This window comes from Hypanus sabinus, chromosome 1, assembly GCF_030144855.1.
Source record: "Hypanus sabinus isolate sHypSab1 chromosome 1, sHypSab1.hap1, whole genome shotgun sequence".
NCBI classification, from domain to species: Eukaryota; Metazoa; Chordata; class Chondrichthyes; order Myliobatiformes; family Dasyatidae; genus Hypanus; species Hypanus sabinus.
The window spans coordinates 61,775,868-61,799,673 of NC_082706.1; the positions used below are offsets into that span (position 1 = coordinate 61,775,868).

The 23,806-nt window shown below is 46.3% G+C and overlaps 1 protein-coding gene across 2 annotated transcripts; it reads left to right on the plus strand.

Moving 5' to 3' along the window:
• The first annotated feature begins 3,237 nt into the window (after positions 1-3,237).
• On the plus strand, positions 3,238-14,492 carry LOC132394332 (nuclear factor 7, brain-like). 2 transcript variants are annotated; one of them, XM_059970348.1, is made up of 6 exons: positions 3,238-3,671; positions 4,346-4,441; positions 4,921-5,154; positions 6,524-6,546; positions 6,633-6,745; positions 12,831-14,492. In XM_059970348.1, the coding sequence occupies exons 1-6, from the start codon at positions 3,276-3,278 to the stop codon at positions 13,388-13,390; spliced, it is 1,422 nt and encodes a 473-aa protein (XP_059826331.1). In that variant the 5' UTR covers positions 3,238-3,275; the 3' UTR covers positions 13,391-14,492. The 2 variants fall into 2 exon arrangements, with proteins under 2 accessions (XP_059826331.1, XP_059826340.1); XM_059970357.1 differs by lacking the exon at positions 6,633-6,745 and having other exon boundaries at positions 12,831-13,022.
• Positions 14,493-23,806: the final 9,314 nt, after the last annotated feature.

Consider the following 23,806-nt stretch of genomic DNA (forward strand, 5'->3'; position numbering starts at 1 on the left):
GGGTCTGGGGAACAACCCCTTCAGACACACCAGGAGAAACGTAACTGCCGGTCGCCCTGGAAACTCCAGGCGCAGATCCATGGTCTCTCGAGACCGACGGATGCCACCACCACAACCCTGAGATTCATTTACCTGCGGACATACTCTGAAAATCTATACAATAGGAACAATAACTGGATCAGAGAAAAATCAACCGAAGAGCAGAAGACAACAAGCTGTGCAAACGCAAGTATAAATTGTTACGAATGTGCCACAAATCTGAGGGGCCGAAGGGTACAAAGATGCCCCCTCCTTTCTGAGAATCGCAAGACCGCTATTAATTCGGGTCTGGGACCCAGGAAATGAAAGAGAGACGTCCAGAATACACAGGGTTTGGAATGTGTCCTGGCCTCAGCAAGACAAAGCCACGGATAACGGCCATTGTCTCTTGGAGATGGAATTGTGTATTGAGTACTGTACTATTCATTGAAGCCCTCAGGGGGTGACCAGAGTGGGCTGGTTAAGGGATTGCATCATCCCAACCTGATTGACATCTGAGACCCCATGAGTAAGGATAAAAGAGGGTCTGGGGAACAACCCCTTCAGACACACCAGGAGAAACGTATGAGACCGGTGGAGGCCTGTGTGTGTGGCCATCCTGGCCCGGATGACAAGTCCTCCACGGAACGGCCTCGCTAAAGGACGAATACGAATCAAGAGCGGATGAAGGAAAACTGGCAAGTTTCTATTCTCAAAACTCTCTCTCCAACAATTGAAAACCCAGCGGTCCCCAAAGGCTGAAGCCTGTATGAACTGAATGAACTGAGTGACTTTTATATTTCCATCGGACAATACATTATCCCTATTATTATTATTATTATTACAACCGCACTTTTAGATTTAGTATTGACGACGTATATTATCTGTATGTTTGCATTGATATTATTTTTGTGTATTTTTACTAATAAATACTGTTAAAAATAGTACCATCAGACTTCAACGGACCTCTCTATCTTTGCTAGTAAGTGACCCAGTTACGGGGTTCTTAACAAAATCAATAGCAATAAATAACGAGACATGAAATAACCGCAGCAGCTGCTGATAGATCTCTGGAGCTCTCACCGTTCCACCATACAATCCGATGGGCTGAAGGGAACGGGAGAAAAAGGCGCAAAAGTCAACTAGTGTTTTCGAAAATAAGAAATAGGAGCATGCGTGGCTAGTCGGCCCTTTGCGACTGTTCTGCCTTTCACTGAGAACATGCCTGACTTTTGACCTCAGCGCCACTTTCGTGCAACGTTCCCATCGCCGCTGAGCCTTCAAATATGCCTAAACAATTTAGAAACCTTCTGGAGAAAATTTGAAAGATTTACTGCACTCTGGGTGGGGACAATTCTCCCCATCTCAGTCCGACGTGAGCTCGGATTTTTAGTCTGTGAACCCTGGACCCACACCCCAGCCAGGAGAAACGTTGTTCCTGCCCCAACTCTGTCGATATCTTGTGAGACTGTCTGTGTCTCTTATTTCTCCTATTCTGAGACAGGCCCAACGTGATCTGTCTCAGTCAAACAACCTCTGATTTCACTCATTTTGATACTTGTCCAGTGCGATGATTGGTTGTGGGAGCATTTCAATGGACGGCAAGTGATTGCAGTTTCCTCTGTTATTCAAGTACCTGATCGTCGTGGGTAGTAACTGTTTCCGGAACCTGGTGGTGCGACTCCTGAGACTCTTGTACCTTCTACCTGATTGCATCAGCGAGAAAAGAGACTGCTCTGGGTGGTGACATCTCTGATGATGGATCCTGCTTCGCAATGACAGTGTTTCATGCAGATGTGCTCGATGTTTGTGAGGACTCCACCGGTGATGTACTGGGCTGAATCCAATACCTTGTGTAGGTTTATCAGGAAGGCAATGATATAATTTAATTATCGTGCCAAATCCTACCTGGATGACGGCGAGAGGGGCACTCCCAGTCTGATCCTTGCTGCATGCCCGGAGATCACTCCCACACGGCGCTGCCCCGGGATTACTGCAGTGGAGACGGTCACTCACCTCTTTGCGGCTGGCGAAGACATGTGGAGAAAGATGCAAGGGCCTGTGCCACAGCATCTGCGTGACAAAAGGCTCACTGATTTTCGGGTAAAGGCATTTGACGGTTTATCCTTGTGAACATTTCATGGTGAATAAAGTTTGTTTTGATAAACTTCTGGACTGTGTCTGGAGTTGTGAAAACTGACCTTACATTGGAGCTGGGACAGACATGAGTAAAGTCAGAAAGCTTCTTCAGGATTTCACAAAAAATAATATTTTCTGCCCTGTAAACTAAAATGTCCAGTCCTGTGTTTTTCCCTGCAGCCACGGGTCGGTCATCACCACTGCATCTGTCTCCTCACAGCACAATAGTCTCTCCACATCCCCAATTACGCAGCTTGAACTAATTTAATAGCTTCTTTCAATATCTACTAAATCCCGCTTTTACACTCCAGTCTCACTCTCTTTAGACCTCGAGAAAAATATCAAAACGTTCTGCCGAACGAACTCAACGGGTCAGGCAGCGTCTGTGGAGAAAAATGTACAATCGAATTTCCGGGTCGAGATCCTTCAGCTGGACTCTCTCAACCCGAAATGTCGGTTGTCCATTTCCCTCCACAGACCTGCCTGACCCGCTCAGTTCCTCCAGCATCACGTTTCTTACTGGAGAGTCCAGCATCTGAAGTCTCTTGTGCCTCTCTTTTCAGAACTTGCACCTTTCAGTCCCGCCTCAGACTGAACCAGGCTCTCCTCTCCGGCTTCATTTCTGTTCTGCTTCTTCGCTAGCCCATCACGCCTACTGGGACACAGGCCGCCAACAGCAGCTCGCCAGAGTCCCCTGTCCAGGGCCGGGGGTTGATTGGGCCTGTAGCCTCTGATTTTACCACAAGACTTCAATCGTCTTCCAGGGAAAGGTCCTTCCGATCCCAGGGATGAGGCCTTTGGAGGTTTAGTTCACGTTGTTGCCGCACTGGGCTTTGACGAGATGGGGCTGCCAGACCCATGCCCAACCCTCCTTTTTTTGCAGCTGGGCTTGGGCAGTCCTTGGCCGAGTTTTCATTTCTGTTAGGACCTATTTAATGTGTTTCAGATCCCACCCTGATATGAAAATGGCCACAATTCTTGCCCTCTGAACATGCGTAGCGACATAACGTTCATTCCCCGAGTCTGCAGCGCGTGCAGTGGGCACTCGCGGTACTGCAGGGGATCTCCAGCTCCTCAAAAGTGAAAGCATTCTGAATCAGGAAGTGCTGGGAGTTAACATGGCTTCGAAGAGAAAGGCCGAGAGTTGGATCGAGGAGGTTATTTGTCCCATCTGCCTGGATTTCTTCACCGATCCAGTTTTACTGGAGTGCGGGCACAACTTCTGTCGCTCTTGTATCACACAATGTTGGGCAGGGAAGCAGAGAAACTCCTGCCCGGAATGTAGAAATGTGTTTGCCGACCGCATCCTCAGGGTCAATCAGGCCTTAGCAAACCTGGCTGATAAAGCTCGGAATATAAACCTGTATCGTAAACGTCACTGCGAGGAACATGAGGAAGAACTGAAGCTCTTTTGTGAAACGGACAAGACACTGATTTGTCTGATCTGTAGAGATGCGCAGGAACACAGAGAACACCGCTTCATGCCGATTAAAGAAGCTGTTAAAATCTACAAGGTAAAACTAATTCGAATTTGTTGCTCACCACATCATCCATTGTCCACGATACGAGCCTTAATAAACACATCATTCGCCCACCTTTCGCCATCTCCAATGGGATTCTACCTGGAAGCACATCTTTCCCTCCAAAAGCCCACTCCCACCTCCGCCACTACAGCTCTCCGCTCTCTACGTAATTCCCTTCTCCACTCGCTCTCCCCACCGATGTCCTGGCTGACACCGATACCTGCAAAAGGGACAAGTGCTACGCCTGACTCCTACCACCTCCTCCCTCGCCGCCATTCAGGTACACAAGCAGGCCCAAATCCTCCCTTTTCCTGCATGATCGATTGTCCTCTTGCATTAGGTACCATGTTCTCCAGCTCTTTACCTCTTCCACCTGTCCTCTCTCAGGTTTACACCTGATCACCCTCCCCCACGTTCCCCCTCACATTGTCTCACCCGTCACCTGCCAGCTGGTTCTCATCCCCGACATTTTCATTCTGGCTTCTGCTCCATTCCTTCCCAGACCCAAAGAAGGGTCCCGTACCGGGATGTCGTCTGTTTACTTTCCCTGCGTAGATGCTGCCTGACACTGAGATCCCCCAGCATGTTGTGTGCGATAATCGAGTTTGATCACCTGATTCTTTTGTTGTTTATTCTTTCTATTTCCTTCACACTCTGACTTCCAGGATCAGCTAAAGACTTCCTTAGACTGCCTCACAAAAAAGAAATCAGACTTCCAGAAAAAGGAGCAGCAACAGAAAGAGAAGATTTCCAGAGTTCTGGTGAGGCTTCCTGAGTGGTATTTCTGATATTACCGTTTAGTTTTGCTCCACTTAATGCAGGATAGCAGAGTATCGCAGATCCAATGACCTGGGTCCGATCCTAAGCTCCAGTGAGAACTGTGTTTCATATCAGGGTGGGATCAGAAACACATTAAATAGGTCCTAACAGAAATGAGATGCTTTGTGAGTTTGCATGTTTCCCCTGTGACCACAACAGTTTCAGACACATCCCAAGGACAAGGATGCATGAGTGGTTAATTAGAATTAACCCTCTGAAGCTGGGATATGGTGTATGTGAATTAGATGGGAGTTAATGGGTCAATGAGGGAGAATCGGTCTCAGGAAAACGTGAGAGAATGGGGTTGATGGGAATGTCTCAGAACTAGCATGGATTTTAATGGACCAAATGGTCATCTTAATGTGATAAGGAAATACAACACAGCAACACAGTAAATTAATCTTCACCTTTCATTCAACAGGAACAGTCACACAGCCTTCAGTCTGACATCACATCCCAGTTTGCTGGACTGCGCGAGATTATCACTGAGAAAGAGCAGAGCTTACTCAGGGATCTCAGGGAGGAGGAGGCGAGGATTCTAAAAACAATGGAGAAAAATCTTCGAGAGATTCAGGAGAATAAAAGGATTATTCAGAAGGAAATCTCAAAGTTAAAGGAATATTTGGATCAAAAAGACAGTGTGATACTTCTCAAAGTGAGTGATTATATTTTAATTTGTTTCTGTCAAAAGGCACTAAATGAACAGTGGTATATTTGAAATAAACACAGCACAGCAGCCAATTCGAACAAATGAATTGCCGCTGCTGGCGACCTCACGCAGATTTCTATACTTGTATGACGCACCCCCCAATCACTCCAATTATGACTTTCAAAAGTGTCGAAGGTATGTATTTGATCCTTTATCAGCGACATGCAATCTTGAAGCAAATAAACTTAATTGTAATTAAACAGCAACTAAGCTGTCAATAAAAGATGTGACATCCGTCCGTCCCCAGCTCAAAACTGCCTAGCACAAAGTACAAATACGTAACTTATTCCTGTTCCCACTCAGGTGACTAGTTACCATAATAAACACACAAGACAGAATACAATGCAGACAGAAAACAGATGTGTTGCTCCTACGCACAGCATTTACAAATGGCAGTAAACTGTTTTCATCAGACAATTGATGCCACTATTCAGGGTTTTTGGTCCAGAACTGGTTTTCCACAACTTCTGTACATCCCAGGACATAATGCAATGTTTTCTGAAATGATTTACTCAGATCATAACACAGAGCTGCTGGTTCTGTCCTTAATTACCACATTAAATATCCTTTGGAACTCCCCTTAACACCCAGTTCCAGTCACAGGCTGTAAGTGTGTCTGGTGCGGTGGGTGTGAGGATCTCTCTGTCAATCAGTGAGAACAAAGAATGTGACCCCCACATCAGACTTATCCTCCATATCCCATTCCCATCAGATTAGGGAAACCTTCACTCTCTCTTCACTTTTTCCACTGTATTACATGAGGTTATATCTCATTCTCCGTCATAAGCAGGCCACTCTGTCCATGTTCCATCAATTTCCCTGCTTCACAATCCTCCTCCCACCTACCCACTACACCCAGCAACAGTGCCCTGAACTCCTTGGTCCCTCATGTGTTTGTCAAGTTTCTGCATTACCTTCAAACTCTGCTGTCCTGCTTCAAACACTCCTGTGGCAGTAAGTTCCATATCTGCTTTAGTAAGTTTCTTAAGGGATTTATTAAAATCTAACTGGAATTTCATCTTCCCATAAACAGAGATACTTTCTCCACCTTCACACAATCTAATACATCACTGATCTTAAATTCTTCCATCTTATCACCCTGATGTCATATCCAGATGATAATGCACAACCTGTCCTGTGTTTCACCTTCTCATGAATAGCCTCACCTCCAGAAATTTTCCTTGTAATTTACCCGTGGTCCTGTGGAGAGACTGCGGGAGTGGAAATTTTTAACACCTTGTAATGATTTGGATGGAATTCAGGATGTGGACAGTAAGTCAAAGTCTAAACACATTTGTGTTTTTACTTATTTCAGGAGGAAGCTCGTTGGAACCGGAGGTAGGACATGCTCTTCACTGAAACCCTGTATGGATTTGTAAAATAGTTCAAAATTGCAGTTTATAGCAGCAGTTTAATATTTACAGGGTTAATGTCCAGGAGTTGACAATGACAGATGAGGCCCTACCATTTGAAAAATTCGATCACCCCTATTTGTTGAACACAGTGCTGAGAGAAACACTTGCTGCCATTAATCAAGGTAAAAATTACAAAGATTCATTTCTCCTTGTTTATGAGACTCCTTGTTTTTAGTTCCAATTTGAGGCAAATATTGGCTGTAATACTGGGCTGAAGGGGAACTGAAGTTTATTCCACATCAGCCCCACTGACTGGGAGGCATCACTGTCACATGGTCAGCTGGAGATGTCAGACGACTGGACACACCAGCACAGGGTCACAATACAACCAATACACGGGACTGGCAGAAGAACCTCTGCGTCCTGATCCCAGGCACACTGCACTAACACGCCAAGGCATGACATTGAATCCTACCACAGGAGCTGGGAAATTAATACTGACTTGATGCTATTGCAGGGAATAAAAGCAGGTATCAGTGTGGTCACCGGGATTTTCAGAAAAATACACAAGTCCTTCGTGTGACTTTGAGTGCAGACTCTGATTGACGCTGGTCTTCTCCCCTTCTCAATCAGCAACTATCACTGTTGTTAGAGGCAGAAGAGGGGAGTGGTAATGATAGGGGACTCAACCATCAGGGAAGCAGACAGGAGAATCTGTGGACGTGAACGGAACACCAGAATGGTATGTTGCCTCCGTGGTGCCAGGGGCAGGGACGTCTTGGATCGTGTCTGCAGCATTTTAGAGGGGGAGGGAAAATAGATATCTTGCTACATTTTGGGACCAATGATATAGGAAGTAAAAGCAAAGAGGTTCTGAAAATGGAATTTGGAGAGCTTGGTAGAAAGCTCAGAGCAGTACCTCCAGGGTTGTAATTTCTGGATTGCTGCCTGTGCCACGTGCTGGTAAGAGTAGAAACAGGATAATTTGGCTGAGAAGTTGATGCAGGGGGCAGGGCTTCAGGTTCCTGGATTACTGGGATCTCTTCTGGTGGAGGTATAACCTGCTGAAAAGGGATGTGTTGCCCCTGGACCTAAGGGAGAACAATATTCTCGCAGAGAGGTTTGATAGAGCTGTTGGGGAGGGTTTAAACTAATTTGGTGGTGGGGACGGGGTGGTTTGGAACTGGAGTGAAAGGATAGGACTGATGGTAAAAATGCAAAGATAGCATGCAATCAGACTGCCAGATAGGGCGGACAGATGACAGGACAAAATGGCAGCCAGCAGAATAAGTATCAGAGCATTAGGGATGCAGAATTTAAAAGGGTAGCAGATACAGTACATAAAGTGTGATATCTCAGTGCATGGAGTATGACAAATAAAGTGGGTGATCTTGATGCTCGATTACAGATTGTCAGGTATAATGTTGTGGCCATCATTGAATCGTTGCTGAAGGATGGTTGTAGTTGGGAGCTGAATTTTCCAGGTTACGCAATGTATAGGGAGGTATAGGAAGGTAGGCAGAGGGAGTGACGTGACTCTGCTAGTAAACCAGTAGAAAGATGTGTCGTAGAATTGGAAGGTATTAAATCCTTCTGGGTTGAGTTAAGGAACTGCAAAAGTAGAAATGACACAGATGGCAGTTATATACAGGCATCCCAACAGTAGCTGGAAAGTGAACCACAGATTACAACAGGAAATAGAAAAGGCCAATGAAAAGTTATAATATTCATAGGAAATTTCAACGTGCAGGTCAACTGAGAAAATTAGGTTAGCAATGGATCTCAAGTGAGTGAATTTGTTGAATGCTATGTGATGGCAGTTTATCATTGAGCCTACTAGGGGATCAGCTCTCCTGGATTGGGTGTTATGTATTGAACCAGAGGTGATTAGGGAAGTTAACATTCAAGAACACTTAGGAGGCAGTGCTCACGCCATGACTGAGTTCAGCTTGAAATTTGATAAGAAGAAACTAAAGTCTGACGTTTTAGTATTTCAGTAGAGTTAAGGAAATTACAGTGGTCTGAGAGAGTAGTTGGTCAAAGTAAATTGGAAGAAGATGCTGGCAGGGATGACAGCAGAGCAAAAATTGTAACCGTTTCTGGGAAGGTGAAGAAGGTGAAGGATAGATGTATTCCAAAAATAAATACTCATATGGCAAAATAGTACAACCGTGGCTGACAAGGGAAGATAAACTAACTTCAAAGCAAAAGAGGGGACAAATAACAAAGCAAAAAATAGCAGGAAGACAGAGGATTGGGAAGTTTTTAAATATCTACAGAGAACAACTAAAAGTCTGATTGGGAGGGGAAAAAAGAAATATGAAATTGAATTTAATTGAATTGACTTTATGACTTACATCCTTCATATACATAAGGAGTAAAAATCTTTACGTTATGTCTGTCTAAATATGCAATTTATAGTAATTTATGATAAATAATATGTATAACATGGTGGTCAATGTAACATAGAAATAGAATTGTCTCAGCACGAGTTAAGCAGTCTGATGGCCTGGTTGAAGAAGCCGTTCCCGGAATCTGTTGGTCCTGGCTTTTATGCTGTGATACCATTTCCCAGATGGTAGCAGCTGGTAGATTTTGTGGTTGAGGTGACTCGCGTCTCCCAATAACCCTTTGGTCTCTTTTTATACACCTGTCTTTGCAACCCAAGCTAGCAAACAATGCCAAATTGTTTCTCAAGTAATGTAGCAAAATAAAATGGAGATGTGAGTGGATATAAGACCACTAGAAAATGAGATCGGATATATAATAACGGGGGATAAAGAGATGGCAGATGAACTATTGAGTATTTTTCATCCGTCTTCACTGTGGAAGACATTAGCACTGTTCCAAATGTTGAAGGGTGCGAGGGAAAAGAAGTGAGTGCAGTTACTATTACAAGGGAGAAGGTGTTCAAAAAGCTGAAAGACTTGAAGGTACACAAGTCACCCAGACCAGATGAACTGCACCCTAGTGTTCTGAAAGAGGTAGTGGTAGACATTATGGAGGCATTAGTAATGATCTTTCAAAAAAAACTCACTGGACTTTGGCATGGTGCCAGAGGACTGGAATATTGAAAATGTCACTGTATTCTTTTAATAATGAGGAAGGCAGCAGAAAGGAAGTTACAGACCAGTTAGCCTCACCTCTGTGGCTGGAAAGAAATCAGTGTCAATTGTTAAGTATGAGGTTATGGAATACTTGGTGACACTGGACACAATAGGACGAGTCAGTATGGCTTCCTTAAGGGAATATCTTGCCTGGAAAAACATGTTGGAATTCTCTGAGATTACAAGTAGGATAATAAAGGGGATACAGTGGATGTTGTATATTTGGATTTTCAGAAGGCCTTTGACAAGGTGCCACACATGAAGGTGCTTACCAACTTAAGAGCTCATGTTATTACAGAAAAGCAATTGTCATAGTTAGAACATTGGCTGATTGATAGGATAACAGTGAATGAATGTAAAGTGATTCCTTTTTGGTTGGCTGCCAATAACTAGTGGTGTTTCTTAGGGGTCGTGGTTGGGACAGCATCTTTATACTGCATATCAAGATTTAGCTGATGGAATAGATAGCTTTGTTGCCAATTTTGCAGATGATAAAAAATTGGTTGAGGGGCCGATAGTGTTGAGGAAACACATAGGCTGCACAAGGACATGGATGAGGAGAATGAGCAAGAAAGAGGCAAATGATATGCAATGCTGGAAAACTCATGGTCATGCACTTTGGTAGTAGAACTAAAATGCAGATTTTTTTTTTTAAAAATCGGGAGTAAATCCAAAAGTCTGAGATGCAAATAGGCTTGGAAGTTCTTCTGCAGAACACTTGAAAATTAACCTGCAGTTACAGTCGGTGATGAGGAAGGCAAATGCAATGTCAGCATTGAATTTAAGAGTTTTAGAATACTGAGGCTTTATACGTCACTGGTGAGTCCTCACCTTGAGTATTGTGGGCTGCTCATCTAAGAAATGATGTACTGGCATTGGAGAGTCTCCCCCCGGTCACAGGGCTGTGCTGCCCGAGTCTCCGCCTGATGCCGGGGTCATGCTGCCTGAGGTGGAAATGGACTTGGATGTCCATGTGCAGGATTCCCTAAAGGTTAACTTGCAGTTTGACAATGGTAAGATCAGCAAACTCAATGTGGGCCTTCATTTCGTGAGGATTAGAACACAAGAGCAAAGATATAATTCTGAGGTTGTATAAGGTATGAATCAGACCACACTTGCTGTATTGTGAGCAGTTTTGAATCCCGTATATCGGAAAAGATTTGCAGGCTTTGGAAAGGGTCCAGGAGGTTCACAAGAATAATTCCGGGAATGAAAGAGTTAACATATGAGGAGTGTTTGATGGTTCTGCACCTGTCTTCACATGAGTTTAGAAGAATGGCTGATTTATTATCCTGCTCAACCCTATTCTCCCCAAAACTTTTTACACCCTGACTAATCAATAAGTTTACCTATCAACTTCTGCTTTAAAAATCAAACATGAGAAAATCTGCAGATGCTGATAATTCAAGCAACAGTGGTCCGAATGAGGGTCTTGCCTGATCTCCCTGATTCCAGTCTGGAGAGAGTTGATGTCAGGAGGATTTTTCCTATAGTGGGTGGGTCGAGGACAGAAGGCACAACCTCCGAACAGAGGATTTCCATTTAGAACAGAGATTAGGAGGAATTCCTTCAGCCACAGGATAGTGAATCTGCCACAGTCAGCTTTGAAGGTCAACTAACTGAGTATATTTAAAGTGGATCAACACACACAAAATGCTGGAGGAACTCAGCAGGTCAGGAAGCATCTGTAGAAAAAAGTGAACTGTTGATGGTTCAGGCTGAAACACTTCATCAGGACCTGTGTTGTTTAAGGGTCCCTGCATTTTCATCCCCTGTCCTAATGAGGGGCTGCAGGTGATGGGGTTGTGGGAAAGGGGACAAAGGGATCCTCAACTTCCATCTTTGTCCCCCATCACCTTCTCATTACATCTACACACACACTTCACCCACAGGCTTTCCACCACTTCCCCATCTGGTTCTGGTTCAATCTGCCAATCATCGCTCCTCTACTGAGTCCAATTATGACCTCTTTTACTGACTCAAACCTTCACATTACACAGTCACAAATGAATGTTAACATTGAATGAAGGTTTCCTGTGTTATATCTTGCATGTTCTCTGTTCCCTGTTCAAAAAATGAGAGGAGACCTCAGGGGAATACCAAATTCTTTCAGGAGTTGACTGGCAGCAAGGATGCAGGGAGGATGTTCACCCTGTCTAAGGATTCAAGAGTCACTGTCTCTTTGGAATTCTCAGCACCAGTGGGGTGGGGTGGGGTGGGGAGCGGTTTGGGGTTCTTAACCATTCAGTTCCCAGAGCCATCACCATACAGAATAAAAGTGTGCCCATTACCCATTACCCATGTGCTGACTTATTTACCCATCTACATTCAACCCTTTGGCCGGCATTATCCTTCTGTGTCTTGCCTATTGAAGTGTCTGTCCAAGTGTCTCTTAAACACAGAGGACTGGAGTCCGGTGATGTGCAGAGGTTGGCGCAGAGGCCAGGGTTGTTTGTCATTCAGATTTGAGTGATAGTGTAGGTGACATTGTTAGCAGGTTTGTGGGACTAAAATCATGGTTTAGTGGACAGCGAAGAGGGCTATCTAAGTTTACACCAGGCCCTTGATCAACCGTACAGTTGGGTACAGTGACAATGTTTTAAAATACATCTCGGCAGGTATGTGAATAAGAAAGGGGAGAGAAATAATGGGCAAATGGGACTAGATCATTAAAGCAAGTTGGTCGGCATGAACAAGCTGGGCCAAAGCAACTCTGTTGCCTCCTGTTTAAATCCATTCACTCACCCCCTTCCCATCTTAATCCACCCCCTTCCCTTACTCGTTTCTGCTATCTCCCATGTTTATTTCTATTCTTGGGGGAAGATGTCGACCTGAAACGCAGACTGTTCAAGTCTCTCCACACATGCTGCCTGACCCAATCAGTTCCTCCAGCATTTTGTGTCTGTTTGGTCGGGAAATCTCTGCTCTTCGTCCGGCGGAAAACCCTTGGGGAGACATTAGTTGCCCATCCGCTTTCGTTAGGTCAAACGGTGGGAAAGGTTCGTGCTAGCCAACTGACTGCGCCTGAGGAGCAGCGTCCTGTCCACTGGTCCCGGGACCGCACTGCCTGAGTCTCCCACCAATCCCCGGGGCCATTCAGTCCGCGTCTCCCCACCCCTCCCCCCGATACCTAGTGATTCTCTAATTCTCTCTTTCTCAGCCCCAGTCTCTGTCGCCCTGAACGTGGAAACGACGAAACCGTGTCTCAAGAAGTCTGAGGATCGGAACAGTGTGAGATTGACAGTGACCCGGAACAATCTCCCTGACACCGGGAAGATTTTCACAAACTGGGAATGTGTGGTGGGATCGAAAGGATTCACATCGGGGAGACATTACTGGGAGGTGGAGGTGGCGGGGAATCGGGGCTGGTGTCTGGGAGTCACTGCAGAGTCTGTGGAGAGGAAGGGAGGGGTCAGACTGAGCCCGGAGACTGGATTCTGGGTCATCGGGCAGGATGATGACGTATTACATCGGAATTGTGACGAGTTTGGTGTTCTCCACTCCCCTGAGTCCCATCTCCCTGTTGGTCCCATCCCCGGGAGGGTGGGAGTTTACCTCAGTTACGAGTTCGGGACAGTTTCATTTTACAATGCGGAGACCAAGTCCCATCTCCACACCTTCACTGGGAATAAATTCACGGGGAAACTTTATCCTTTCTTTGCACCTTGGGATGAAAACCAGTGGCCGAGAATATGCTCCAGTTCCCCTCCAGGTCTGTAAGCGGAGTGGGTTCCGGCACCGGCATCAGGGGTAATGTCCCTGGAAATATAAATCTGCGGAGAGTGAAATAAACTCGAGATGAGAATTATTGATCCATTAATTTTAAGAGCAAACACGAGGAAATCTGCAGATGCTGGAAATTCAAACAACACACACAAAATGCTGGTGGAACACAGCAGGCCAGGTAACATCTATAAGGAGAAGCTCTGTCAAAGTTTCGGGCCGAGACCCTTCCTCAGGTCGTTAGTCCTTCTCACCATATCCTCTGATGATCTGATCGATCAGGAAATGATCAACTTCCACCTTAAATATACACAGAGACTTGGCTTCCACCGCAGTCTGTGGCAGAGTATTCCGCAGGTTCACTACTCTCTGGTGTGATGGAATCTTAAGTTTTATTTCTTATGGGGTAACCCCTTTAGAACCATGCCTGTGAGAGAGAGAGAGCTGGCTACAGCGCAAGCAGCTGTCTGCTGCTATTAATTGCTTGTGTTGCTATAGAGAGAGAGAGATGAGAGGAGCTACATGATGGACAGTTGGTGTTCAGCACACCGGTATTTAAACAAGCATAACTGCTCTCTCGCGGGACACGCAAACGCACAAAGGCTGGTGGCAAAATTGCCACTGGATGGACTTTCCAGTACCCACAAGGGTGGGGCTGAGGATCGATTAAGAGGAATCGGTCCATGATTATTAGTGCATGTAAGGGCGACCCTGTGGAATCTACCGGTACATCTAACCCTTGCCTGGGTTGGTAGATTATCACTTGAAGATGGTGCTCTTAAGTTCGTCAGGTTTGGCTAACTTGGAAGATACAGAGGATATCGAAGAAGACCGACTGTACCTGTTTACTCGGATTACAGGTCTCCCTCTCTCCCCCTCTCTCCCCCTCTCTCCCTCTCTCCCTCCCTCCCTCCCGAATCCCGTGAGCTGAACTGAATTTACCACAATATCATAAGGCTGTATCACTTACAATCTAAGCTTCCAGAGGTTGGTGAATTATATATTTACACCTATATATGCATAACACTGCTAACGCTTGGATTATCTGGTTTAAGTTACTGTATTTAGTAGTTACCAATAAAATATAGTGATTGTTACTGCAAAACCAGACTCCAGGAGTGTTTCATTGCTGCTGACACTTTTACAGGTTTGCATGTACGAGACACTGGATAAAAATAATTCTCTTCACCTCTGTTCGGAAAGATATCCTCTTAATGTTAAGGGTGTGCCTTCTAGTGTGGATACACCTGCCACATGAAACAACCTCTTCACATCCACCCTATCTGATCCTTTCAGCACTCGGTAGGTTTCAATGAGATCCCCCTTCCTTTCTGAGATATGGACCAGAAAACATTGACAGTACTCCAAGTATGGCCTGACTTGTGTCTTTTAAAGGCTCAACATTATCTCCTTGCTTAAATATTCTATTCCCTTTCTAAGAAAAGCCAACATTGAATTTCTATCTTTACTGCAGACTCAACCTGCAAAGTAAACTTGCACCTCTGATGTTCGAATTTTCTCTCCATTTAAAGAATAGTCAGCACTATTATTCCTTTGACAAAAAAAAATGCATTATTGTACATTTTCCAGCACTCTATTCATTCTGCCACTTTTTTTAACCATTCTTCCAAATTGTCTAAGTCCTTCTGCATCTCATTGCTTCCTCCTCCACATTGCTACCTATCCCTTTATTTATCATCGTATCATCCGCAAACTTTGCCACAAAACCATCAATTACGTTATCTAAATCGTTGATAAACAATATGAAAAGTAGCAGTTCCAATACTGACCCCTGGGGAACACGACTAGTCACTGGCAGCCAACCTGAAAAGGACCCCTTCACTTCTACTCGCTGCCTCCTGCTTGTCAGCCCTTTCTTTATCCATTCCAGTATCTTGCCTGTAATGCCATAGGATTTTAACTTGTTCGGCAGCCTCATGAGTGGTACCTTATGAAAGGCTTTTTCAAAATCCAAGTAAATTATATACACTGCCTCTCCTTTGTCCCCTCTCCTTTTCACTTCATCAAAGACCTCTAACAGATTTGTCATGCACGATTTCCTTTTACAGAAACCATGCTGACATTGAGTTATTTTATTATTCGTCTCCAAATACCTTGAAAACTCATCCTCAAAAGAAGACTACCCTGTCCCAACCACTGAGGTCAGGTTAACTAGCCTATTATTTCCTTTCTCTTGCCTTCCTCCATTTTTAAATATTGCAATTTTCAATTTTCCAGTTCTCCAAGACCATGCTGGAATCAAGCGATTCTTGAAAGATTGTGACCAATGCATCTGTTATCTGTTCAGAATCATCTCTCAGGACTCTGTGATGCAGTCCGTCTGGCCCAGGTGACTTCTCCACCTTTAGACAGTTGAGTTTGCCTAGCACTCACTCCTCTCCCGGACACTCATGGACCTCTGCTAGTGTCTTCCAGAGTGAAAACTGTTGCAAAGTAGTCATTAAATTCATCTGCCATTTCTATGTCCCCCATTACTACATCACCAGTATCATTTTGCAGACGTCCAATATCAACTCTCATCTCCCTTTCACTTTTTATGTAACTGACAAAAAACCTTTCAGCATCTCTTTTCATATCAATAACTACTTTGTCCTCATAATTCATCTTTACCATTCTTATCGTCTTTAGTTGATATTTGTTGAATTTTAAAAGCATCCCAATCATCCAACATCCAACTCATTTTTGCTAACTTATATGTGCCATTTCCTTAGGTTTTACGCAGTCCTTAACTTCCCTTGTCAGCCACGGATACCTACCCCTGCAATTTGAGAACTTCTATGGGACATGTCTATCCTGCGACTTGTAAACTATTCCCAGATACTTCAACCAACTCTGTTCAGCTGTCTGCCCAGAAGTATCCTCTTCCAATTCACCTGGGCAAGTTCCTCTCTCATGCCTCTGTAATTCCCTCTGTAATTCCATTGCGAGACTGATACATGTGACTTAGGCTTCTCCCTCTCAAATTATATAACCGTATAAACATATAACAATCACAGCACGGAAACAGGCCATCTCGGCCCTCCTAGTCCGTGCCGAACTCTTAATCTCACCTAGTCCCACCTACCCGCACTCAGCCCATAACCCTCCCTTCCTTTCCTGTCCATATACCTATCCAATTTTACCTTAAATGACACAACTGAACTGGCCTCTACTACTTCTACAGGAAGCTCATTCCAAACAGCCATCACTCTCTGAGTAAAGAAATACTTTTTACGTGTTTCCCTCAAACTTTTGCCTCCTAACTCTCAAACCATGTCCTCTCGTTTGAATCTCCCCTAATCTCAATGGAAACAGCTTATTCACGTCAACTCTATCTATCCCTCTCAAAATGTTAAATACCTCGATCAAATCCCCCCTCAACCTTCTACGCTCCATTGAATAGAGACCTAACTTGTTCAACCTTTCTCTGTAACAAGTGCTGAAACCCAGGTAACATCCTAGTAAATCGTCTCTGCACTCTCTCTAATTTATTGATGTCTTTCCTATAATTCGGTGACCAGAACTGTACACAATATTCCAAATTTGGCATTACCAATGCCTTGTACAATTTTAACATTACATCCCAACTTCTGTATTCAATGCTCTGATTTATAAAGGCCAGCGTCCAAAAGCCTTCTTTACCACCCTATCTACATGAGACTCCACCTTCAGGGAACTATGCACTGTTATTCCTAGACCTCTCGGTTCCTCTGCATTCCTCAATGCCCTACCATTTACCCTGTATGTTCTATTTGGATTATTCCTGCCAAAATGTAGAACCTCACACTTTTCAACATTAAATTCCATCTGCCAACGTTCCCCCCATTCTTCTAACCGGTATAAATCACCCTGCAAGCTTTGAAAACTCACCTCATTATCCACAACACCTCCTACCTTAATATCATCGGCATACTTACTAATCCAATTTACCACCCCATCATCCAGATCATTTATGTATATTACAAACAACATTGGACCCAAAGCAGATCCCTGAGGCACCCCGCTAGTCACCGGCCTCCATCCCGACAAACAGTTATCCACCACTATTCTCTGGCATCTCCCATCTAGCCACTGTTGAATCCATTTTATTACTCCAGCATTAATACCTAACGACTGAACCTTCTTAACTAACCTTCCACGTGGAACTTTGTCAAAGGCCTTGCTAAAGTCCATATAGACGACATCCACTGCCTTACCCTCGTCAACATTCCTCGTAACTTCTTCAAAAAATTCAATAAGGTTTGTCAAACATGACCTTCCACGCACAAATCCATGCTGGCTACTTCTAATCAGATCCTGTCTATCCAGATAATTATAAATACTATCTCAAAGAATACTTTCTATTAATTTACCCACCACTGATGTCAAACTGACAGGTCTATAATTGCTAGGCTTACTTCTAGAACCCTTTTTAAACAATGGAACCACATGAGCAATATGACAATCCTCCGGCACAATCCCCGTTTCTAATGACACCTGAAAGGTCTCCGTCAGAGCTCCTGCTATCTCTACACAAACTTCCCTCAAGGTCCTGGGGAATATCCTGTCAGGACCCGGAGATTTATCCACTTTTAAATTTCTTAAAAGCGCCAGTACTTCCACCTCTTTAATTGTCTTAGGTTCCATAACTTCCTTATTTGTTTCCCACGCCTTACATAATTCAATATCCTTCTCCTTAGTGAATACCGAAGAGAAGAAATCATTCAAAATCTCTCCCATCTCCCTCGGCTCCACACATAGCTGACCACCCTGATTCTCTAAGGGACCAATTTTATCCCTCACTATCCTCTTGCTTTTAATATAACTGTAGAAACCTTTCGGATTTACTTTCACCTTATTTGCCAAACCAACCTCGTATCTTCTTTTAGCTTTTCTAATCTCTTTCTTAAGGTTCCTTTTACATTCTTTATATTCCTCGAGCAATTCCTTTACTCCATGCTGCCTATATCTATTGTAGACATCCCTCTTTTTCCGAACCAAGTTTCTAATATCCCTTGAAAACCATGGTGCTTTCAAACCTTTAACCTTTCCTTTCAACCTAACAGGAACATAAAGATTCTGTACCCTCATAATTTCACTCTTAAATGACCTCCATTTCTCTATTGCATCCTTCCCATAAAACAACTTGACCCAATCCACTCTCTCTAAATCCCTCCGCGTCTCCTCAAAGTTAGCCTTTCTCCAATCAAAAATCTCAACTCCAGGTCCAGTACTGTCCTTCTCCATAATTAAATTGAAGCTAATGCTATTGTGATCACTGGACCCGAAGTGCTCCCCAACACATACATCTGTCAGCTGACCTATCGCATTCGCTAACAGGAGATCCAACACTGCCCCATCTCTAGTCGCTACTTCTATCTATTGTTGCAAAAAACTATCCTGCACACATTTCACAAACTCTAAACCATCCAGCCCTTTTACAGAATGACCTTCCCAATCTTCGTGTGGAAAATTAAAATCTCCCACAATCACCACCTTGTGTTTACTACAAATATCTGCTATCTCCTTACACATTTTCTCTTCCAACTCACGCTCCCCATTAGGTGGCCTATAATACACTCCTATCAGTGTTACTACACCTTTCCCATTCCTCAATTCCATCCAAATAGCCTCTCTAGAGGAGCTCTCTAATCTATCCTTCCAAAGCACCGCCGTAAAATTGCAGTATGAATTGAATTATGTTATATTACTGCCTCCAAAGGGTTTCTTTAATTCCCCGAGTAAGATCAGGGTAATTACAACACCCTATCTAAGATGGCCTTTCCCCAAGTAGTTCCAAACACAAGCTGTGCTAAAAAGTCGTCTTGTAGGCATTCAACAAATTCCCTCTCTTGTGATCTGACACCAACCTGATTTTCCCAATCCCCATGCATATTGATGTCCCCCGATACAATTGTGACATTACCATTATTACATGCCTTTTCTAGCTCAATACTGTGAATTAACAAAGTCATTCCCATACCTTAATAGAGCATTTATCTGAAAATTATCTACCCTCAAAAGATTGTACTGAGACTGCAACTGATTTTTCAGCCTTATGTGTTTTACACTGAAATAGTATGTGTTTGTATACGACACAGAATGAAGTTTTCCAATTAGATACAAGTTAGCATAATGTTGGCATTTCTAAGTCGTGTCAATATAATTCCTTTCCTTCTTGCTTTAAGCCCTTCTTTTATAAACCCAACAGGTTTTTGTCTTCTGAAAGGGTGTATGTCGTTATGTCTATTATTCTACTAATCTTGCCATAAGCCCCTAATTCTTAACCCCTTAGCCTCTGATTTTCTAAGTGGAATGTCTATATCCACAGTTGAACTTTTAACCATATAAGCATAAAACCATATAACAATTACAGCATGGAAACAGGCCATCTCGGCCCTTCTGGTCCGTGTCGACGCTTACACTCACCCAGTCCCACTGCCCCGCACTCAGCCCATAACCCTCCATTCCTTTCCTGTCCATATACCTATCCAATTTTACTTTAAATGACAATATCGAACCTGCCTCTACCACTTCTACTGGAAGCTAGTTCGGCCTGAAGAATGCCGCACAGACGTTCCAGCGGTTAATGGACACGGTGGGACGCGACCTGGACTTAGCGTTCATCTACTTGGACGACATCCTTATAGCCAGCAGTTGTCGTCAGGAGCATCTGTCCCACCTCCACCAGCTCTACTCCCGCTGAGTGATTTTAGCCTCACGATCAACCCGGCCAAGTGCCAGTTCGGTCTCGATACCATCGACTTCCTGGGCCACAGGATTACCAAAGACGAGGCAACACCTCTGCCCGGTAGACGCGATCCGCCACTTTGCCCGGCCCAACACGGTCAAAGGCCTGCAGGAGTTCGTTGGTATGGTGAACTTCTACCACCGTTTCCTCCCCTCAGCAGCCCGTATCATGCGCCCTTTGTACACCCTGATGTCGGGTAAAGGCAAGGACATTACTTGGGACGAGGAGGCCACGGCCACTGTCGTTAAACCCAAGGTAGCCTTGGCAGATGCCGCGATGCTGGTGCACCCCAGAACGGACGTTCTGACCGCCCTCACGGTGGACGCATCCGACACAGTTGTCGGTGGGGTGCTGGAGCAGCTCATGGAGGGGAGCTGGCAACCTCTGGTATTCTTCAGCGAGCACCTACGACCACCCGAACTCAAGTACAGTGCTTTCGAATGGGAGCTGTTGGCACTGTATCTGGCAATCAGGCATTTCAGGTACTTCTTAGAAGGTACTTCTCACCGCGTTCACGGACCACAAACCGTTGACATCCGCGTTCACGAAGGTGTCCGATCCCTGGTCGGCTCGCCAGCAGCGACATGAGTCCTTTATCTCCGAGTACACAACGGACATCCAGCGTGTCTCGGGAAAGGACAATGTCGTGGCGGACGCACTCTCCAGACCAGCTGTCCAGGCCCTGTCCCTGGGGGTGGACTATGCAACACTGGCGGAGGCGCAGCAGGCAGACGATGAGATGCCCAGCTACAGGACTGCAGTCTCGGGTTTGCAGATGCAGGACTTTCTCGTAGGCCCAGGTGAGAGTCCCTCCTGTGCGACGTGGCTGCCGGCCAACCTCGCCCAATCGGCCCGGCAGCCTGGAGGCGGCGAGTTTTCGACTCCATTCACGGTTTGGCGCACCCATCTATCAGGACAACCGTCCGGCTGGTCTCCAGCAAGTTCGCGTGGCACGGACTTCGCAAGTAAGTCAGTGAATGGGCCAGAATATGCGCGCAGTGCCAAACAGCCAAGGTGCAGCGGCACACTAAAGCCCCGCCGCAGCAGTTCGAACCCCACCACCGGAGATTCGACCACATTCATGTGGATATCGTGGGCCCCCTACCAGTGTCCTGAGGAGCACTGTACCTCCTAACTATGGTAGACCGGTTCACGAGGTGGCCAGAGGCGGTCCCGCTCACCGACACATCTGCCGATTCCTGCGCCCGAGCACTGATCGCAACCTGGGTAGCACGCTTCGGGTACCGGCCCACATTACGTCCGACAGAGGCACCCAGTTCACCTCCAGGCTGTGGTCGGCTGTGGCCAGCCTGTTGGGAACGCAGCTACACCACACAACTGCCTACCACCCACAGTCGAACGGACTGGTGGAATGCTTCCACCGTCACTTGAAGTCGGCTCTCATGGCCCGCCTGAGAGGACCTAACTGGGTGAACGAGCTTCCCTGGGTCCTGCTTGGAATTCGTACAGCGCCCAAACATTCGGTTCGTCGGCCGAGCTGGCATCGGCCCCTGGCCGTCCGGGGAGAGTTCATACCAGCCTCAAGTGGGCAAGCGGAAGAACCCGCAGCAGTCCTGGACAGTCTACGCGAAAGGTTCGGCAACCTGGCCCCCGTACCAACTTCACTGCACGGACGGACCCTGACCCATGTACCCAAAGAGCTGCAGAACTTTAAGTTTGTGTTTGTACGAAGGGGTGGACACCGGGCCCCGCTACAGCGGCCGTACGAGGGGCCATTCAAGGTGATCATCAACAACGGGTCCACGTACGTTCTGGACATTGGGGGGAAAGAGGAGGTTTTCACGGTGGACCGACTCAAACCAGCCCATGTGGACTTGGCGCAGCCGGTCGAGGTTCAGGCACCGCGGCGCAGAGGCAGACCTCCGAAACAGAGGCTGATCCAGACTGTGGACATTGGGGGGGGGTGTATCGGCGGTTTTTGGGGGGGGGGCAGTTATGTGGCGACCCACTTTCTGCGCAGGCGAACTGGCTCACAAATAGCCAGCGCACGGGGGAAGACTTTGGTAATGCACCTCTGACGTCATTTCCGTCCGGAGAGGGCGGGCATGAGTGATTTAAATGCCAGTGCCGCGAAGTTTGAATAAACTCGTCTCGAAACGACTTACCAACTGCGTGTCGTTATTTCATCGCTCTGTGTAGCACATCGCTACAGTACCTTAATTGGTTAACTAGCAGCAATTGACTTAAATTAGGGCATAATCGGGGAGAAAAAAGTGTTAAAGGGGAACGGCCAACCGGAACCATGACACCCTCCCCCTCAATGGGAGCCTCCCGGCGTTCCTCCAGACCTGTCTGGGTGGTCCCAATGGAAGTCCTGGATGAAGGAAGGGTCTAGGATAAAGGAGCGGGGGACTCAGGAACGCTCCTCAGGACCGTACCCCTCCCAGTCCACCAGGTATTGGAGGCCCCTGCCCGACGGCGCACATTTAGCAGTCGTCAGACGGTGTATGCCGGATGGTTGTCGATGAGCCGGGCAGGGGGACGAGTCTCAGCTGGGGGACACAAGGGGCTGACGGAGACAGTTTTCAACTGAGACACATGGAAGGTTGGGTGAATACGCATGGAAAGTGGCAGCGTGAGGCGGACCGCTGTGGGATGGATAATCCTATCGACCTTGAATGGTCCCAGGAAGCGGGGGGCGAGTTTCCTATGTTCGCATTTAAGCGGGGTGTCCCTGGAGGAAAACCACACCATCTGCCCCGGTTGGTAATCCGGCGCTGGAGTCCGGTGTCGGTCGGCTGCTTTCTGATTTCGATTTGTTGATTTGAGTAGGGCCGTGCGAGTCTCCGCCCAAATCTTCAGGCACCGATCAACATGGCCCCGAACCGAGGGTACGGCGATCTCTTCTTCCTGAGCGGGGAACAAGGGAGCACTCGAACGGGGACCTCCCAATGGCAGAGCGCACCAGGGAGTTGTGGGCGTACTCAACCCACGGGAGGTGGTCGCTCCAGGTTGACGGGTGGTTTGCTATTACACAACGTAACGTCGCCTCCAGGTCTCGGTTGACCCGTTCCGTCTGCCCGTTCGTCTGGGGGTGGAAGGCGGACGACAGACTGACCGTTGCACCTAAGGCTTGACAGAAGGCTCTCTATACCTGTGAGACGAACTGGGGACCTCGATCAGAGATGATGTCCGCGGGGATTCCGTGGAGGCGGAAGATGTGGCGGACGAGAAGATGTGCGGTCTCCTGCGCGTAATGCACTGACTTGGAGAAACGATCCACCACAGTGAGTACGGCAGTGTTTCCATGTGAAGAGGGTAGACCGGTGATGAAATCTAAAGCGATGTGGGACCAGGGACGCCCAGGTACAGGTAGGGGACGGAGTAATACCGCAGTTGACCGATGGGAGGCTTTTCCACCCGCGCAGACAGAAAATGCGGAAACATAGGAACGGGTGTCAGCGTCCATGGAGGGCCACCAGAAATGTCTCTTCAGGAGGGTCAGGGTCCGATCGTCTCCGGGGTGGCAGGCGAAGCGAGAAGTGTGCCCCCACTGTAGGACCTGTGATCGATCAGCATCGCGTACAAAGAGACGATTGGGAGGTCCGGTGCCTGGGTCGGGTTGCGTCCTTTGGGCCTCTTTGACTTTGGACTCGATCTCCCAGGTGAGGGCAGCGACTACCCAGGATGGTGGAAGGATGGTCTCGGGGATGGGAAGGTCC

What these genes read in the sequence shown, in the direction of transcription:
- LOC132394332 (XM_059970348.1), top strand. Translation starts at nt 3,276, where the DNA reads ATGGCTTCGAAGAGAAAGGCCGAGAGTTGGATCGAGGAGGTTATTTGT. An exon ending in GAAGCTCGTTGGAACCGGAG is followed by an intron (nt 6,547 to 6,632) that starts GTAGGACATGCT and finishes TAATATTTACAG; the next exon opens with GGTTAATGTCCAGGAGTTGA. An exon ending in ACTTGCTGCCATTAATCAAG is followed by an intron (nt 6,746 to 12,830) that starts GTAAAAATTACA and finishes TCTCTTTCTCAG; the next exon opens with CCCCAGTCTCTGTCGCCCTG.